Here is an 18,489-nt window from a genome sequence, read left to right on the forward strand (position 1 = left end):
CATTCATTCTCATAAAAGTTGGTCATGTAGGTAAAAAGCAGTCATATATTTATTGTATTCTGGACTGTTCTGTGATTTAAAAATTATGTAGAGAGTAAAAATCATCATACCAGAAAACCCAATATTCTTTCCCCATTTCCCCTTTTTACTATTTTGTAAAGTCATTCAAAAGATAAATCAAAGAACTATAGATGTATTTAAGAAGAAATTCAGCCTATATGTAATAAAATTTTGAATAGTCAAGTTCAGAAATTGGATTTTAAAAAAATTATTAGCTACTTTAACCCTTTTGAAATAGTCCCAAAAAGTGTTTTTCTCTTCCCGAGTTAAATTTTTTCATTTATTGACCTATTAAAGTTTTTTTAGTGCTTCAGAGCTATTCTGTGTATCTGTTCATTTTCGTTATTTAGTAGTATATAGAAGTAGTAGATTGGGCTAAATAGATTTATTTCAGGATATATCTTAGATATTTGTGTTTTTTCATGAATCCCAGTTTAAGGGTTATTGCTTTCAAAAGGAAGAAATTTGGTTAGTTATGACTTTTGGCTAGTTGACGTTTAGAGAACTGCTTTATACAGGAACTTTTATTTATTTAGTGAGAAAAAACAACTTTTTATAATTTTATAATACTGTGTGAAAAACCTGATACCAAAACTTCTGAAAAAGAAACCAGGCCTAGGAGATGAGGAGTCTAGAGAAGATTATTAAATTGAGGATATTTTTAAGTTAGTTTCTAAATTAGTAAATTGTGGCTAATAAGATGAAAATAATCTGATCCTTTAGTAAGATCTGAAGTAATATTTTTGCCCTTCAAAAAAGCGGTTGTTATAAGTACTATTATTGTGAGATGATACTGCTCAGTCTACCTTGTATGTCAGCCTAAGCAAGATTAGATTTTCTCTTTTCTCTAATAGATGCCAATATTTAACATTGACTTTTATCTAATTTCAAAAATATCTCTGAAATATACTTTCTGTCTCTGAATTAGAATGTGTGTATATTTGTCTTTACTTGAAATATTATAGCTGGATGATAGATTTCAGAGCAATTTTTATGCTTAGGGAAGCCACTGCCTCCCAAAAAGGTTTTCTTATGAGAATGAGGAAAATAAGTATACATTGTCATATTTATGTTATTAAGTTGATATGCTTGGATAATTGTATTTATAAAAGTAAAAAATGTTCAGTATTTTATCTAAAATGTAATAATGGATATTGTACAGCCAAAGAAATTAAAAGAAAAAGGACACTTTGAGAAAATGGCTTGTTCTTATGTATCTGAATATATACTGTGTTCACTTATGTTTTGTCAGATACTGAAATTGAGGAAGAGAGATTTGGCGTTCTGTTGGTTTATGGAGTGAGATTGCTCCTTGGCTGAGTTGCTGTCTGCATAGGCTGTTAACAATTGTTTCTCTGGCAGCAGATCTTGTTCATCAGGATTGCATCATTTCTGGGAGAATGGCCAAGGTCCACAGCCTCAGTACAAAGACTGTCTGAAGCATATGAGGCCTGTTCTCTTTCTGAAGCGGCACTCCTCTTCCTGCCAGTCCTCTTCACAGGATTACTGAAGCAGACTTGTTCTGAATTTCTTTCATTGGATTGGTTGTTTATTGGACTCTTGTCTCCCAGCTGCTTCCGCCTCACCTGTCTGATGCAATTTCTTCTTCTGAAATCTCTGTTGGAATTATTCATAAAACACTTTTTGTTTGTCTTCTCTGTGAGTGACCAGGGAGATCATACAGGTCTTGTGCTTTCAGCAAGTCATATAGAGAAGAGACTGTCAGAATGATGATATAGAGACTGTTGGCAATTTCTGAACGCAATTAAAAAGATGGGGTCGTTAAGAAACATTTCTGTCATGTTCTATCTAACATCCCTTCCCCTAGAAAACTGTATGTAAATGGCACCTCCTAAAGAGAGTACTCGGTACTACTGGAAGGTACAGGCTGTCTCTGTTTCTGAATCCGAGAACTTACTAGTGTTCCTGTGGTTTCTGATGGATTGTTGAGGAAATAGTTAATAAGAATTTGAAATTGTGATGCATTCATTTTCCCCATACTGTGCACTCATATCTATTTCTGTCTTTTCCTCCTTTCCTTTTTTCTTTCTTATTTGCTATTGCTTGTGCCTTGATTTACTTTATTTCTTCCTTCCTTTTACTGTTACTTTGATACTTTTTCTTTCTCTAATTCTGAGTATACTATTTTAAATTGTTTCTAAAAGATAGCTTATTTTCCAGTTTTTTTAAATTAGAAATCATAAAACATGAATGTAAATAAAATGCATGTGTTCTAATGCTTGGTAACTGGAACCCTATGAACAACTCTTTTCATGTTTATGAAATGTTAATCTTTAAGCTGTTAATAACTCTGGCCAGTGTTAAATTTGACTTTTTGGAAAAAACACCAGAGACTTAAAGGATACTCATCATTTTCCCCGCAAAGTCCTGGATCACCTATTTTCCCTTTCTTTTTGGAAGGTAGAAAATTAAGCCCCATTTTTTAAGCATGTTTCCATTTGACCACACATAGAAATGACTCCCTTTTATCATTCTTTTTTATAGTAGGACAATACTACTATGGTGTGGAATGAAGGGAAAGAAAGGAATAATAAATATGGATTTGTAATTTAATGGCTGATGATGGGCCCTTGTCTGGCTGGACAGCTGTCGGACATCGGGTTAAAGAAAGATTTCTGAATTTGAGAACTGTTCAGTGGAGAAGGGAATCACCTCTTAGGAGAGAGAAAAAGAAGGAGTCCCTTGGAAAATGAGAGGGAATTCTAATTTGAAGGAAGGGGAAGAATTAGCTAGTGACATAAGTATTTACAATTTATGTCAAATAATTTCCTTCCCTACTCTCTCATTTCTGGCTTTATGGAAAAATAAAAGATTAAAGGGCAAAAAATTCAGTGCTAGATGGACATAGAGTGGTAAACAAGATAGTACAGATGTAGGATGGTAAATAAGATAGTATATAGAAACAAAATTATTAATTATAGCTATAGAATTCCATTCTGTGTGTTGATCAATGTTATTTCTTTCTATACTAATTTGTGTCTCAACTTTTTCTAGGTCTTCAGAACTACTAGCAGATAATTTGGGGGGACTTCATATTCAGAAGTCTATATAAAGGTGACTGACCCAAGTAAATCCTTTTAATTTCTGTTTTATTTTTTGCATTTTAATGACTGCTGGAATCATGTTGTAGTAAATGGAGATTATAATTTACTTAGCAAATATTTCTTTTTTTTTTTTTTTTTTTTTTTTGAGACGGAGTCTTACTCTGTCACCCGGGCTGGAGTGCAGTGGCCGGATCTCAGCTCACTGCAAGCTCCGCCTCCCGGGTTCACGCCATTCTCCTGCCTCAGCCTCCCGAGTAGCTGGGACTACAGGCGCCTGCCACCTCGCCCGGCTAGTTTTTTGTATTTTTTAGTGGAAACGGGGTTTCACCGTGTTAGCCAGGATGGTCTCGATCTCCTGACCTCATGATCCGCCCGTCTCGGCCTCCCAAGGTGCTGGGATTACAGGCTTGAGCCACCGCGCCCGGCTGCAAATATTTCTTGAACTTCTTTATGTGTCAGTTACTGTTTTGGCCATTGGAACTACAGCAGTGGATAAAAATCCCTGTCCTCATAGAGTTTATAGTCTGGTAGGAAAAAACAAATTATAATAAGAAAATACTGCATTTGGATGATCTGTTAAATGTTCCTCAGTTAACATTTTAATAGTGACATTTTACAGAGAGTTACTTAGGGAAGAAACTATTCTTAGGGTAGTATTTGAGAAATTTGGGGTTATTAACAGAATTTGAATTAAGAAGCCTCGTTATTATTAAAGTGTTAGTTAGAATGAGATGGTCAAGCTAACCTATTATAGTTGCTTTCATCAGAAGAATGAAGCAGTCATGTTAAACTAGACACAAGGATAAAGGAATGTTTTTTATGAAATATTTAAATAGAAATTTATAGTTACTGACTTAATTTTTTTTTTTTTTTTTTTTTTTTTTTTTTTTTTTTTTGAGACGGAGTTTCATTATTGTTGCCCATGTTGAAGTGCAATGGCGTGGTCTCGACTCACTGCAACCTCTGGTTCCCGGGTTCAAGAGATTCTCCTGCCTCAGCCTCCCAAGTAGCTGGGATTACAGGCGCCTGCCATCATGCCCAGCTAATTTTTTTGTATTTTTAGTAGAGATGGGGTTTCACTGTGTTAGCCAGGCTGGTCTTAAACTCCTGTCCTCAGGTGATCCGCCCACCTCAGCCTCCCAAAGTGTTGGGATTACAGGCGTGAACCACTGCGCCTGGCTGACTTAATGTTTCTTAAAGTTATTTATCAACTTTCCAAAATATCTGTGTTGGTGTAGCACTCATTTATTCACTCGTTAAGATGTTATCTGAAGGAACTTTTCCATCTTTTCCTTTTAGTATATCTTTTAAAAATTGCTCTAGGAAAAATATCAACTATCATCTTGGGTTTATAACTTGTCTTTTATCTGGAAACTGTACCTTTTTTTTTTTTTTTTGGAGACAAGAGTCTCACTTTTGCTCAGGCTGGAGTGCAGTGGCCCCGTCTCAGCTCACTGCAATCTCTGCTTCCCAGGTTCAAACGATTCTTGTGCCTCAGCCTCCCAAGTAGCTGGGATCACAGGCATGTGCCAACATGCCCAGCTAATTTTTGTATTTTTAGTAGAGATGGGGTTTCACCATTAAACTGTGCATTTTTTAAATGGGTGTACAATAGTAATAGCTACAGCAAAGGGTTTTTAATAATGTTGAGTACGGTTTTTGGTTTAAGTCTTTTACTGAAAATATAACACAATTCAGATTCCCTTTACTGATCAGTGGAAGTGTAGTGATAATCAGACTTTCTTATGATTATCTGGTCAGACAGCTTTGGGGCTTTTTTTTTTTTTTTTGAGGCGGAGTCTCGCTCTGTTGCCCGGACTGGAGTGCAGTGGCTGGATCTCAGCTCACTGCAAGCTCCGCCTCCCGGGTTCACGCCATTCTCCTGCCTCAACCTCCCGAGTAGCTGGGACTACAGGCGCCCGCCACCTCACCCGGCTAGTTTTTTTGTATTTTTAGTAGAGACGGGGTTTCACCGTGTTAGCCAGGATGGTCTCGATCTCCTGACCTCGTGATCCGCCCGTCTCGGCCTCCCAAAGTGCTGGGATTACAGGCTTGAGCCACCGCGCCCGGCCTGGGGCTTTTTTAAAAATCTGAATTATACAGTGATACTAATAGAGTTGTAACCAACAGCCCCCGGTATTTAACTGTATCTTTTGGGTTTACTTGATGAGTGTTCTTGTTTTATCATTTACAGATTTTACTTCAGTTTCCCAAAGGCTTAGAAGATGTACTGCCAAGGTCTCTGTTTGGAAATACTGTTAGGGAAAGGAAACATACATGTGTAAGATTGGCCTAAAGGCAGAAAACTTTCTTTTTTCTTTTTTTCTTTTTTTTTTTTTTTTTTGGCAACAGGGTCTCACTTTGTTGCCCAGGCTGAATGCACTGGCACGATCTCAGCTCACTGCAACCTCCACCTTCCAGGCTCAAGCAATCCTCCCACCTCAGCCTCCTGAGTGGCTGGGGCTGCAAGTGCATGCCACCACACCAGATTTTTTTTTTCTTTTTTTTTTTTTTTTTTGAGATGGGGTCTCACTCTGTTGCGCAAGCTGGAGTGCAGTGGTGTGATCTTACCTCACTGCAACCTCCCCCTCCTGGGTTCAAGCGATTCTCCTGCCCCAGCCTCCTCAGTAGCTGGAATTGCCAGTGTGCACCACTACAGCTAATTTTTGTGTTTTTAGTAGCGAAGGGGTTTCACCACATTGGCCGGGCTGGTCTCGAATTCCTGACCTCAGGTGATCCACCCGCCTTGGCCTCCCAAAATGCTGGGATTACAGGTGTGAGCCACCGCACCTGGCCCACACCAGGTAATTTTTGTATTTTTAGTAGAGACAAGATCTCACCATGTTTCCCAGGCTGGTCTCCAACTCCCAAGCTCAAGCAATCCACCTGCCTTGGCCTCTCAAAGTGCTGGAATGACAGGAGTGAGCCACTTCACCTGGCCCAGTCATTCCCCAGCCCAGCTATATGTCACCTCCAATTGGGTATAGGAACAGGCGTATTATCGTACTCAGATGTCTCACTTCATCATCCAGGCTGGAGTGCAGTTCATGATTATGGTTCACCACAGCCTCTACCTCCTGTGCTCAGGTGATCTCCCACCTCAGCTCCCAAGTAGCTGGGACCACAGGCGCACATCACCATGACTGGCTGATTTTTTTTTTTTTTTTTTTTGCTATTTTTGTAGAGATGAGGTCTCACTATGTTGCCTCGGCTGGTCTCAAATTCCTGAGCTCAGGTGATCCACCTGGGCCTCCTAAAGTGTTGGGATTACAGTTGTGAACCACTGCACCCAGCTCACAATTTTTTTTTATTTGCATTAATCTGTGTATATCAAAGTAAGATTGGAGCATCTCAGACCATCTGTCATTTAAAATTTACATTAACCGGCCAGGCACGGTGGCTCACGCCTATAATCCTAGCACTTTGGGAGGCTGAGATGTGGGTGGATCACCCGAGATCAGGAGTTCGAGACCGCCTGGCCAACATAGTGAAACTTTGTCTCTACTAAACTTACAAAAATTAACCAGATATGGTGGCGGGCACCTGTAATCTCAGCTACTTGAAAAGCTGAGGCAAGATAATCTCTTGAAACCGGGAGGCAGAGGTTGCAATGAGCCAAGATTGCACCATTACACTTCAGTCTGGGCAACAAAAGTGAAACTGTCTCAAAAAATAAAAATAAAATTTACATTAACCCTCTAGGTTGATTCAGTCAGTATCATGTACTTTTCATTCCTTTAGCTTTTTTAGTATTAATAATGGTTCTAATGTCTTATTATGAATCAGTGCATCAGTCATGACTCTCTTTGTAGTCTTTTTTGCAACAGTCCTTGTTAAACATGGATCTTTGACATTCACATTGACTTTATTCCCCCTACATAAAATGCTTTTTTGTTTCATCTTTTTGATGTTTTTTTACACTACTGTAAAACTACTAACGTAAAGTCACACAAAGAACACTTGTTTCCCTCTGCACCATACCTCCAAATCTCTTAATCTATTTTTGCATTTTTTTCTTCTGAGTCTTTCTGTTCCCAAATTTCACTGGTTTATGGTCACCATGTGAAGCTGTGCTCATTGCTTTTTCATACACAGTTCTTTAGTCTTTATCATGAAACTGTACTCTTCGTGATTTCGGGATTTTTTTCGTTGTTTTTAAAAAACAATTGACTTTTTTAGAGCAGTTTTAGGTTCACAGGAAAATTCATCAGGAGATACAGAGATTTCCCATACACCCTCTGCACCCACGCATGCACAGCCTCCTCCTGGTTTATATTTTTGTTCATATCTAGCAGCGTATTATTACCCCACAAATAAAGTTGCTGAGATGATTGCATCTTCTCCCAAAATTATAGTTAAGATGATTTAAAAGAAGCAAGAGAGTGTTCAGTGACAAAAGAAGGCAGTAAGAAACAGCTGTTTCCAATCAAGTATAAACAACAAATTGATCTCTTTTAATTTGGAAGAAATAACATTATTGACTGCTTATGAAACTGCATATATTTGTGGCCTAGGAAAAAAAACGAAGATCTTGAATTTTTAAAGAGTTTAAGTAAACTAGGATATTTCTAATAACCATCCTTTATCTTAAAACCTGTTTGCTAGATCCTAGGCTGCCAGAAAATTTTGTTTGGGCAGTTTTAGAATGGGGAGAAAGTGTTGGTTAGTGAGATGGGCAGACTCTTCCTTTCCCTTCAACTGAAAAGAAAAACAAAAGTAAGCATAACTTTTTGCCCCCTGCTTTGTGAAACATTAATGAAATGCATAGTAAACATGGGACACTATGGCTATATTTATTTTATAATTATCCCTTAAAAGCCTTGTTCAAGAATGCAGAAAAATATTCAGTAGCATTTAAGATAAACTTAAAGAACTATCTGATAACTAGGTATTTATTTTACTAGATATTTTCCTTTTCTGTTGTAGGATTCCTCATGTCCATAACATGTTGGATAATGCTCTGCAGCTCACCCCCACTCTCAGAGTGGTCAGTCTCCATTAATTGGACCCCGTGATTTCCAATCTCTGCTGTGTTGGACGTCATGAGCATTGCAATCCCTCTGGGAGTCACCACACCAGATACATCCTACTCAGATATGGCTGCTGGATCAGAGTAAGTGCTACTTTCTAGGTTGTAGGTAAATTACCAGTCTGTGTGGAGACAACTTTCTTATGGATAGCTAGTAAGATAATACGTAGTATTTTCTTAACCAGATCCTGTCCCACTATAATTAACATTAGACCTTTCCCTTTACCCCCATTGAAGCTGGAGGAAAAAAGGAATTAGAAGGGGAAGGAAGAGTTTTCAGAGGGGTATTTCTGGGCAAATAATTAATAGAACCAAAGTTGCAAAGTAGGAATTCATTTTCATTTATTTTAATGGGTGGGGAAAATTAGAATAAAGTAGGTATTACTACCTGCTTCTGTAGAGTTAATGATTATTCTGGTGGAGGGAGATAAGGTGTTCTTTCCAACTGATTTTCCTTGAAGTCCTCTTCCTATGTACTTCCCATTGTTCTAGAGTAAAGGGGTCGAAACTATATGGGCAGGTTGCCTAGACCTTCTGACATCTGGGGTAGAAAACATGGAGAGCAGTGGCATCTGTTTATTTTTATAATATTCATTGCCTAGAAAGAGGACCTTCAAAATCAGTGGTACCAAACTTTCTTTTCAGCTAAGAGCAGCTTTAGGAATTCAGAGTTTGTCCAAAGGCCCAATCCCTAAAATTATACTCTCAATTCTTGAAGAATGTAATTGACAAATGACAATGAAGGTAGGCCTTCATTATACAACTTTTATATATATTATTCACAGTTTTTAAATTTTTAGTCTTTTGTATCCCTTCTCTTTTAAGTTGTCCAAGATTCCCCCTGCTCACAGATTCCCCCTGTTGTCCTTTTACCTCCCTTGTACCCAATCTTCCTTGCTTACAGAAAGGAAGTGGAAGCCCCCTACCTTTCAAGACGAAGTGGCACTACACCAGGATGTGAAAGTCCAGCGAAAGAGACCCAAGGGGCCTAGGGGGCAGCACACCCCCAGAAGCCAAGTCTATTCCAGGCAGTACCAGGGATTAGGGTCTGGGCTGGAAAAATCCTGGTGTTTTGAATATGTTCAGGTCCAGTTCAGACTCTTGATCCCACAGCCACTTCTTGAGTGAGGTGGGTGTTGCTCTAATTCCCCTGTTTCTCTTGCCATTTTCACAGTCCCTGGGGATGCGTCCCCCTTCAGCAAAGCAAAGCAACTGTACCTGATTTCTGGGTTGAATGGCAACCCTGATTAATAGTGGTTTTCTTCCTTAAAACAATATTATTGAAGATTGTGTATATTTCTTCATAAAGCCACCTAATATAACTTACCTGTTGACTGAGTTCCTTAAAGAGGAAGACTTAAAGCTACCCTGAGAAATAGTGTATAATATTCTGGGGTAGTCTAAAATGGAAAGCAGCGTTTGGGCTTTTTCCCATATAAAAAGGAGAAAGGAGGGTTGGGAGTGGGGAAGGGTTGATTTGTTTCTTCTAGAGCTTTTTTCTTCTTTTGTTTTTTTTTGTTTTATTTTGGTTTGGGTTTTTTTGCATGCAAAAGGTATTTAGTTATGTCAGTAACTGAGACTTACCATTTTACAACTCTTTCCCCAAATAAATACTTTAAACTCTTCCTGCATTAGTAGGTAGCCCAGTTGTATTGTGTTTATAGGTTTTTATAAAGTCGGCTACTAACCTGGTACTATGTAGATTGTCTAACTATGTCGATAGATAGCATTAACATTTGTGAAAAATTTCAACAAAGAGGTTAAACCAGTAAGTTTGGAATTAGTAGATAAAAGACCCAGAGCAGTTAATCTTACAATTGGTGTTTTCCCCAAAGTATAGACATGACTGCCCATAAATACTGCTAGGGAGTCCAGGAGTAATTCCAGAAATAAAAATACTTCTGGTCTACATATGTGACTGCACTGTCTCTGTTAACACCAGCATATTCTAGGATTTCCTGAAACATTTTCTTTCATGATCTCCAGACAGATTTCTGATACTGTGGTCGTAACTGGCTACATAGTTACGCATTTCTACAAAAGGAAAGAATGTCAATAACTAGCTACATACCATTCTGTTAAATTATTAATATTTATTAATGTTTCATCATGCCTATTTCGCTGTTCTGGGCACTTTAAGATTAAACCTGGTATTAAGTGCAGCATACTGAACTAGACCTAGACTTCATAGGATTTTAAATCTGATGGCAACTATATGCAATATGCATTTATTTTTGTGTGTGTTTGTAGGAAAATTTGTAGATGTAACAAGCAAAGCAAAGATTTTTCTGAATTTCCAATTCTACCATTACAGAATTTCAGGCGTTTTCCAAGAAATGGCATGATAGCAGCTGGGTTGCATGTTGTACTTAGAATACAGTTGATGGAGTATATCTGTTGTGAGCCTGGTTTCTGTGTATGTGTCCAATTCAGTGATAGGAGAAGAAAGGCTGTAATTAGATTTGCATAAAGTGTTTGACTGCTAAAGAGATGTAATTCCATTCCAAATTTTTAATTCTTATTTTTAAATATAAAAACCAGTATATATATCAAGGAATATTTTAGGAAATCTTATAGTTACCTGTCAATGTCTAACTATGTATTTAATCAGTAACCAATATGGAAATTGCAGAGTTTCTTCATCAGAAGATAAGAGTTTAAATTTTAAATTTGGCACGCACAGCAATATATTCAATGCTGTGCTTAACTAGAAAGTATTGTGCAATATGATGGCCTTTTAACCTCCACAATATACATTTTATTTTTATTCCCTAGACTTGCACATGAAGTGCATATGTTCATATTTACCCGTTTGGAGATGGGTAAGATACAACCAGCATAGCTCCATCTCCATGGCCATCTTTGATTTCATGCAACTTTCCTTTTTCCTGTCCCCACCCCCCCAAAAAAATCCATTCCTAGTAAACAGCTATCATGTTTCACTCCATGTGTTCAGTGGTACAAAATATATAAAATATATACAGCTTTTGGAATACTTGTTTAGTAATGTACCTAGTAAATTAACAATGTTGTATAAATTTATTACTTTCTTTTAACTGTCCATCATAGAAACTAAATTATACCTTCATTTTATTATTGCTTGTCTGCCTTTGGTTTCATTTAGGAAACCCCACCTGTTTCCTAATACTCAGAGATGATTGCCTCTCAGTGAGCCATGTTCAGATCATCTTTTTCTCAAGAATACTGACCTGCATTCTTGATGTACCCCTCCCCCGTTCCCATCTTGCAGACACTTTTAAGTAATAAAATGCATGCACCTCACTAACAGAGAATACTTTCCTCTGTCTAAAGTTCTTCTTCACCTAGAAATTTCCTTTGCTGTTATTAATAAGATCCCTTCTCACAGTTTTGGAGCATATAACTGGGTGAGTTGGATACATGTCTCAGAATTTTCTTTGATCCCTCACTTCTCAATTGACATTGCACCACATTGAACTGCACACTTATTCCTGCCGTACTATATATTGTATATCTCTAAGCAGGAAAAAATGTCTGTTATTTCAAGCAAACAATATGCATTATTTGACTCCCTGAAAGACCCATTAATCTCTAAGTTTGTGTTATACCAATCATCAGAGTTTCTAATTTGTGAATCTGTGTTCTAATTAATATAAATTACAAACTATTCTATTCTGCAAAGCTGTACAAACTTTATATTTTTGAATTATTCTTCAGTATTCCCTAAAACCTAACCAGGTAACAATCAGAGTTGAAGTTCTTGCTTCCCATAAACCTGAATTTTATCCTTTGCCATGAAAGCCTTTTTATTGTAAAGGCTTACGTTAATTTTCTAAGTTTGAATACATGTATAATTCTACAATAATACATTGTGCTTGAATAGTTTATTTTCTACTCACAAAGGGTACAAAAAGATACTAAACCAAGCTTCTCACTAAGCCTGGTCAATAAAGGTCTCAAATAATTTTCTTTAAAGGACTGAATGTCATCCTCGTTTCTGTATTGGAAAGAGCATAGACTTTGGAGTCAGACAGACTTTGTTTCAAATCTTAGCTGTGTCAGTATGTAACCTTGGGGAAGTCATGTAATTTCACCACCACATCTTCCCCCTCTGTAAAAATAGGGTATATACCATGTTTAGTGGTTGCTGAAATTGAATTAATAGATATATAAAGCACCTAACAAATAATGGGCAGTTCACAATGGTGGCCATTACTGTTGTTATTACTTGTCACTAGACTAACATAACTTTCCAGTTTAGTTTTTATTTTGAAGTTCTATGGTATTATCATGCAGCTGATAAATTATTTTGTCCTTAATATGCTTGCATGTCATTGGTGGATGAGAAATTATTACTCTAATATTTGAAAGGTGTTGGGGGTTCGTCAAGATGAGAGGTATGATAAATATAAGATGCCATTGTTTTTACCTGTACTTTCTTCAGGGTATCCTGTCTTGGTAGTGAATGGAAGAGGGCCTGGTCCCTGGGGCAGTGCAGAAGGCACTTTCATCATCTCACTCACTGCAAATGTCATGTGAGGTTTCATGGAAGTATTAAGAGATCCAATTAAGAAGAATAGTTCTGAGTCTAAACCAGCCCAGAGTGGCTTCTCTAGGGGAAACTCCCCGCTCAGCTGGTACGTTTGTGTTTGTCATTAGGGACACCTTGTATCTCAGGTGCCTGCCTTCAGACATCTGCCTGTACTGGCTTCGTGTTACACACAAATCCACATTTAATAACACTCCTACTGTTATTTATAGGCTTAGTTATGTTAATAAGATTGTTTCACTGAGTTCTTTCTCTTATCCTAGTGGCTAGTGGTTGTGGAAAGAGGAGGGGTTAGAATGGGAAATGAAGTGTTAGTTTAAGGGAAGATTAGGTGTTATGCTATCATGCATTGCTTTTCGCCTTTGTGCAGCCCTGAATCTGTGGAGGCTAGTCCAGCAGTTAATGAGAAGAGCGTGTATTCCACTCATAATTATGGGACCACTCAGAGGCATGGGTGTCGAGGACTGCCTTATGCTGTGAGTATGCATTTGTTTCTCTCCAGAACAGTGATCTTCCTGGAGTGTAATCCATTCTTATACATTGTGACTTTCTTGAAATGTTTATATGCAGCATGACGAAGTTGCCCCTTTTGCACTTCCCTGACTCCAGCGGACGTCTAGCCCTGCATCATTGTTCTTGTTTTTATGTCCCAGTTGACCTTGGCATTTTGTTTTATCACTTTCCTGGTTGAAGCCAAAAAACGAAGGGTACTACTTTCTTCTTTCTTTCCATATGTACCATACTTTAGGGGAGAGAGGGGCCAGTGTTTGGACACTGTTGATTTAAAAAATCTTATTTTCAGGATCATAATTACGGAGCCCCTCCTCCTCCGACACCTCCTGCTTCTCCCCCTGTCCAGACGATCATCCCTTGTTCTGACCTGAATGGCCTGCCGTCGCCCGTAGAGGAACGCTGTGGAGACAGCCCGAACTCTGAAGGAGAGACAGTACCTACCTGGTGTCCTTGTGGTCTTTCTCAGGATGGCTTCCTTCTCAACTGTGACAAGTGCAGGTAAGATCCTGTTCCATCTAAATTTAAGTCTGGGTTGCTGGGATTAGGGTTTCTTACAAGTAGGGAAAAGCTCAAAGTATTCTTTCTTGTGTTTGTTAATGTAGATGATTCCTTAGTGCTCCTTGGCTCGAATTCTCTGCACTAGGTGAGAATTGCTGACAACAAGGAATGAGAGATTGATGTTAAAGCTATTGAATTTGATATGAAATTTAATGTCCTGGAAACATTTGGTAGGTGGGAGGGAGGGGGTAGCATATGCAGAGACACTTCGCCCATGTGTGCTATGATGTGATGCATGCTGTTGAAAGGACTACTTTATTTTCCCTCTTTAGGGGAATGAGCAGGGGGAAGGTTATTAGACTTCATCGGCGGAAGCAGGACAACATATCAGGTGAGCGGAAGATGGGTTAGGTCCACAGTTTGACATATAAATATTCTGTGATCTGAATGTTGGTTTTAAGAACCCCTCTTGGCCGGGTGCAATTGCTCATGCCTGTAATCCCAGCACTTTGGGAGGCCAAAGCAGGCGGATCACCTGAGGTCGGGAGTTTGAGACCAGCCTGACCAACATGGAGAAACCCCATCTCTACTAAAAATCCAAAATAGCCAGATGTGGTGGCGCATGCCTGTAATCCCAGCTACTCGGGAGGCTGAGGCAGGAGAATCGCTTGAACCCGGGAGGCGGAGGTTGCCATGAGCCGAGATTGCGCCATTACACTCCAGCCTAAGCAACAAGAGCAAAACTCCGTCTCAAAAAAAAAAAAAAAAGACCTCTCTTATAAGTTCCCATGGTCCCCCAGCCAGCTCTTTTCACAGAAAGAGATAGAAGTCCTCTGAAGACCACAGTATAGTTCTCCCATTGTAAACGAAATGTATTGGGAACATTTTAGCCCTGTAGCAAAGCATTCCTTGTGAACACCAAAAATATGGATCCCTCTTTTAAAAATTAGCCAGTCTCAAATTGTTATAGATTGAGTCAGTGAAGCTTAGAGACTGAATACAAGGGGAGAAATAGATACCATGAGGAATAGGGTTTATATGCTTAATGCCAATGACATAGAATCTTGTTTTCATAAGGAAGATGGGTACTTAACGTTGCTTTACAGATGATGAGAGTTAATAATGTAAGTAATGACTTACTGCATGTGGTGTACATCTAAAACAATAAGCTACTTTTAATATACTTTTGAGGCTATTAGTACCTGAAATAATAAATCATCGTTTTTCAGGTGGGGATAGCAGTGCAACAGAAAGCTGGGATGAGGAGCTTTCTCCTTCCACTGTGTTGTATACAGCAACACAGCACACACCTACAAGCATCACCTTAACTGTTAGAAGAACCAAACCCAAGAAGCGGAAAAAGAGTCCAGAAAAGGGTCGTGCAGCACCAAAGACAAAGAAAATCAAGGTATGTAGGGTAAAAATAAATAGAAGTGTCTGAAATAGCTCAAATTTTGGAGCAAGAATGCACCAGAATTCTTTTAAGAAGTTTGACCAAGGTATTTGAAGGGCCACTTTTGTTCTACTTGCAAAAATCAGCTAATCTGTGTTATGTACATGTAGACCAACCTCTCTTCTGCCACACCATATCATCACCACTGGCTCAAAGTTTCTTCTACTCCAGCCCCCATCCCAGGTATGAAATTCCAGCCCTACCTGGCACAAGCCAATATGTGTTGCAGCCTCAAGTCTAGGCTTCCACTATCCTTACAGTATCTCCCCACCTCTCAATCCCAAAGTACAGTCTGAAATTCTTGTCCTGGTTACATGCCTCATATCTTTGGGTTGATTGTTTTTCCTTGTTTCAAAAAAAATAAAAATCAGGAAACATCTCTTGAATGGTCTAGGCTTCCTCAGTGTCATGGTCACTTTCCTGTATTCTCAGCTAAAAAGTCTCCGGGAGAAACTTCTGGTTTGTGTTCTTTCTTCCCCATCACAGCAACTTTGTTGCTTCTAGGTGACTTGTTCACCCCTTGTTAAGGGGATTGGTCTTTGTTTCCTTCTTAGTTGCAAAACTGGTAAATCTGCAACTTTAAAGTTTTTTTTGTTTACTTTTTCTCTTAGTATCAGAGGTGCATATAGGATTTAAGAGAGCATGCTCTTCCCTGTTAATTACCTAGCTTCACAGTAGAAAGCATTAAAATTAGTCTCAGAGTTCATTGGCCTTGAGCTACCCCTATTCTTGATAATAGTTTGGGGAATTCTATTGTATTTTTTACCTAGAGAAACGGGGACAGAATAGAACACTAGTTTGTGCCTTAGTTTTAGTCTCAGGTATAACTGTCATTCTTGGTACCAAGTTTTGTTTGTTCTACTTGTTTTCCTCCTTGGGATAGGCATTTCGAGAGGGATCCCGGAAGTCCTTGCGGATGAAGGTAAGGGGTAATCTTCGCTGATGCTGTGTTTTACTTCACTGTGATCTTGCATTTTGGTCAGCTTCTTTCCTGACACTGATGGTCTGGGAATCTTGGAGTCTGCTTTTCATTAGTTTGTAGTTGTTGCCATTCAGTTTTCATAGAGCTTTTCTCCAAAGTAGATTTTCTTGGCCATTTTCTGAAATATTTTCCCTTTCTGTAATCAGCCTTCATTGATTGGTTTTTCATGCATTGCTTTTGTAGGGGGTAAGTGACATTTTTCCAAACAACATGAGGCTGGTATATTCTGTCACTGTGATTGAACTCAACCTTAGGAGTGGAGTTTTCTGGTAATGATATAGGATCTCTTGTGCATCTACCCTAGCACTGTGTGGGCTTTAATTGCAGGAAGCTTGTATTACTGATAAGAATTACTGTTTTCTCTTAGCGTATCTGTTTGGTGGAAAAGACTTAGATAATGCTAGCGTGTTTCTTAAGATATCAAATAAAAGAGTTTATGAGGTACGACTTTGTAAAGAACTTGGAGAATAGAGCAATTATGTGGAATGGTTTAAAATAACTGTTAGGTGCTGGTTGATTAAAAACAGTTTGCCAAAAGGAGATTTGATTATGCTGTCTGGTATCCTCCTTTACCTATGTATATATCTATATAGGAGGAAAACATACCTCCCAAATTATTACTGAGGGCTTCAAAGCATTTAATTAGAATTAAATTCGAGTTTGTAAGTATTCATATTCTTAAATGATACAAAAGCAAGCTCTTTCCTATTGAGAGTTATAGGGCATAAACATTAAAATCTTTTGTAAGGCCAGGCTCAGTGGCTCATGCCTGTAATCCTAGCACTTTGGAAGACCAAGGCAAGTTGATCACCTGAGGTCGGGAATTCAAAACCAGCTTAGCCAACATGGTAAAACCCCGTATCTACTAAAAAACCAAAATTAGCCAGGCATGGTGGAGGCACCTGTAGTCCCAACTACTTGGGAGGCTGAGGCAGGAGAATCACTTGAACCCAGGAGGCAGCGGTTGTAGTGAGCCGAGATCACGCCACTCCAGCCTGGGCAACAGAGCAAGACTCTATCTCAAAAAAAAAAATTCAGTAAGGATAAGCTTTTTTAGAATTGCTTTATGTGCAGCACCAATGTGACTGGTGTTAGCAAAGATTACAGGTAGCACTTTACCTAAAGTTCAAAGACCTCACTTAATATCTGTAAACAGACTTGCACATACCTGTGAAAGTGTTGGGAGAGCATCAGAGGCCTGGGATGTGTCTTGGAAGACAAATTAATCATTTCTTTGCTGGATCTGTCTCCTGCAAGTGGCCAAGTTTGCTTTAGCTGCCCCTTTATTTTTGTCTCATTTGCTTAGAGAGGGGCCTTTTAAATAGACTTTGGAGGCAGATAATTGCCCTAATCCCGGCTACTAAATGCTTTTCTCTCATCAAGCAACTATCATAACTCATCTCCAGAAGCTCGAAACCTTTTGAAAGGTATAGACTGGCGCTACCAGAAAACTGCACATAAACCCCATATTTTGCTTTCAGTTTTGGGAGGTTGACAGCCTCATAGGTGTGTTAAAATTTAGACAGAAAAAAAAAACAATTACTAGTCATTTTGAGTCTTTTAATTCTAAGTTGAGTTATAAATTTTATGCTCAGAATTACTAGTTTAAAACTCCTCCAGTGTTCCAGGTGGGAGCCCTAAGAATTAGAAAAAAACATATCATTTGGATTTTTAATCCCAGTGTCAAGAGCAGCTTCCCTACTGAAGACTTAATTGTAAATCAGGGTTTCTCAGTCTTGACACTGCTGACTGTTTGGACCAAATCTGTGTTGTGGAAGGTACTGTTCTGTGCTTTCAAGATGTGAACAGAATCCCTGGTGTCTACCCACTAGATGCCGGTAACACTCATACACTCAGTTGAGATTTTCAAAAATGTCTTCAGATATTACCAAATGTCACCTGGGTGCAAAATTTCCCTCAATTGAGAACCACTACTCTAAACCCAACCGAGGTAGAGTCTCTAATGCCTTGAAGGATGGGACAGCAGAATAAACACATAGTGAGATTAGTAAACAATGGCTAATACTGTGACACAGACTTCCAGAATACAGTACACTTACCAAGTCGCAAGTTTAACGATTGCTACTTAAAGCTGGGAATATTGTTTGAACACTGCCAATCCCACTAGTCTGTAAGCTCAGTTAAGCCTAAGATTTTGCACTATTCTGTTGCATAACTGCTACTGATGTCAAGCAGGTGATAATCTGATTGTCAGTATGTTGGCCTTAGGTGTTTCTTTAGATCCCTTTGTTTATTGTTCAGTCTTTTGGACTCTAGTAAGAAATGTGGAAACAATAGTGTTGATTTTTTTTCTTCATACTCCTGTTCCTTGCAGAAAGGATAGTAGACAATAATCAGTCA

At 38.7% G+C, this 18,489-nt stretch overlaps 1 protein-coding gene across 23 annotated transcripts in view; it reads left to right on the forward strand.

The window, feature by feature from the left end:
* The window catches only part of SETD5 (SET domain containing 5), an 84,241-nt gene that overhangs the window by 26,019 nt on the left and 39,733 nt on the right, over positions 1-18,489 (forward strand). For 4 of the 23 annotated variants that reach the window (XM_030927332.1, XM_030927348.1, XM_030927338.1 and 1 more), the window contains exons 2-10: positions 3,076-3,135; positions 8,052-8,238; positions 9,059-9,283; positions 12,578-12,770; positions 13,053-13,158; positions 13,485-13,693; positions 14,026-14,084; positions 14,923-15,101; positions 16,030-16,068. In XM_030927332.1, coding sequence (XP_030783192.1) covers positions 12,679-12,770; positions 13,053-13,158; positions 13,485-13,693; positions 14,026-14,084; positions 14,923-15,101; positions 16,030-16,068 — 684 coding nt within the window. In that variant the 5' untranslated portion in view covers positions 3,076-3,135; positions 8,052-8,238; positions 9,059-9,283; positions 12,578-12,678. The other 19 variants (XM_030927341.1, XM_030927343.1, XM_010369887.2 and 16 more) reach the window with 16 other exon arrangements.

This window comes from Rhinopithecus roxellana, chromosome 1 (assembly GCF_007565055.1).
Source record: "Rhinopithecus roxellana isolate Shanxi Qingling chromosome 1, ASM756505v1, whole genome shotgun sequence".
Lineage (NCBI taxonomy): Eukaryota > Metazoa > Chordata > Mammalia > Primates > Cercopithecidae > Rhinopithecus > Rhinopithecus roxellana.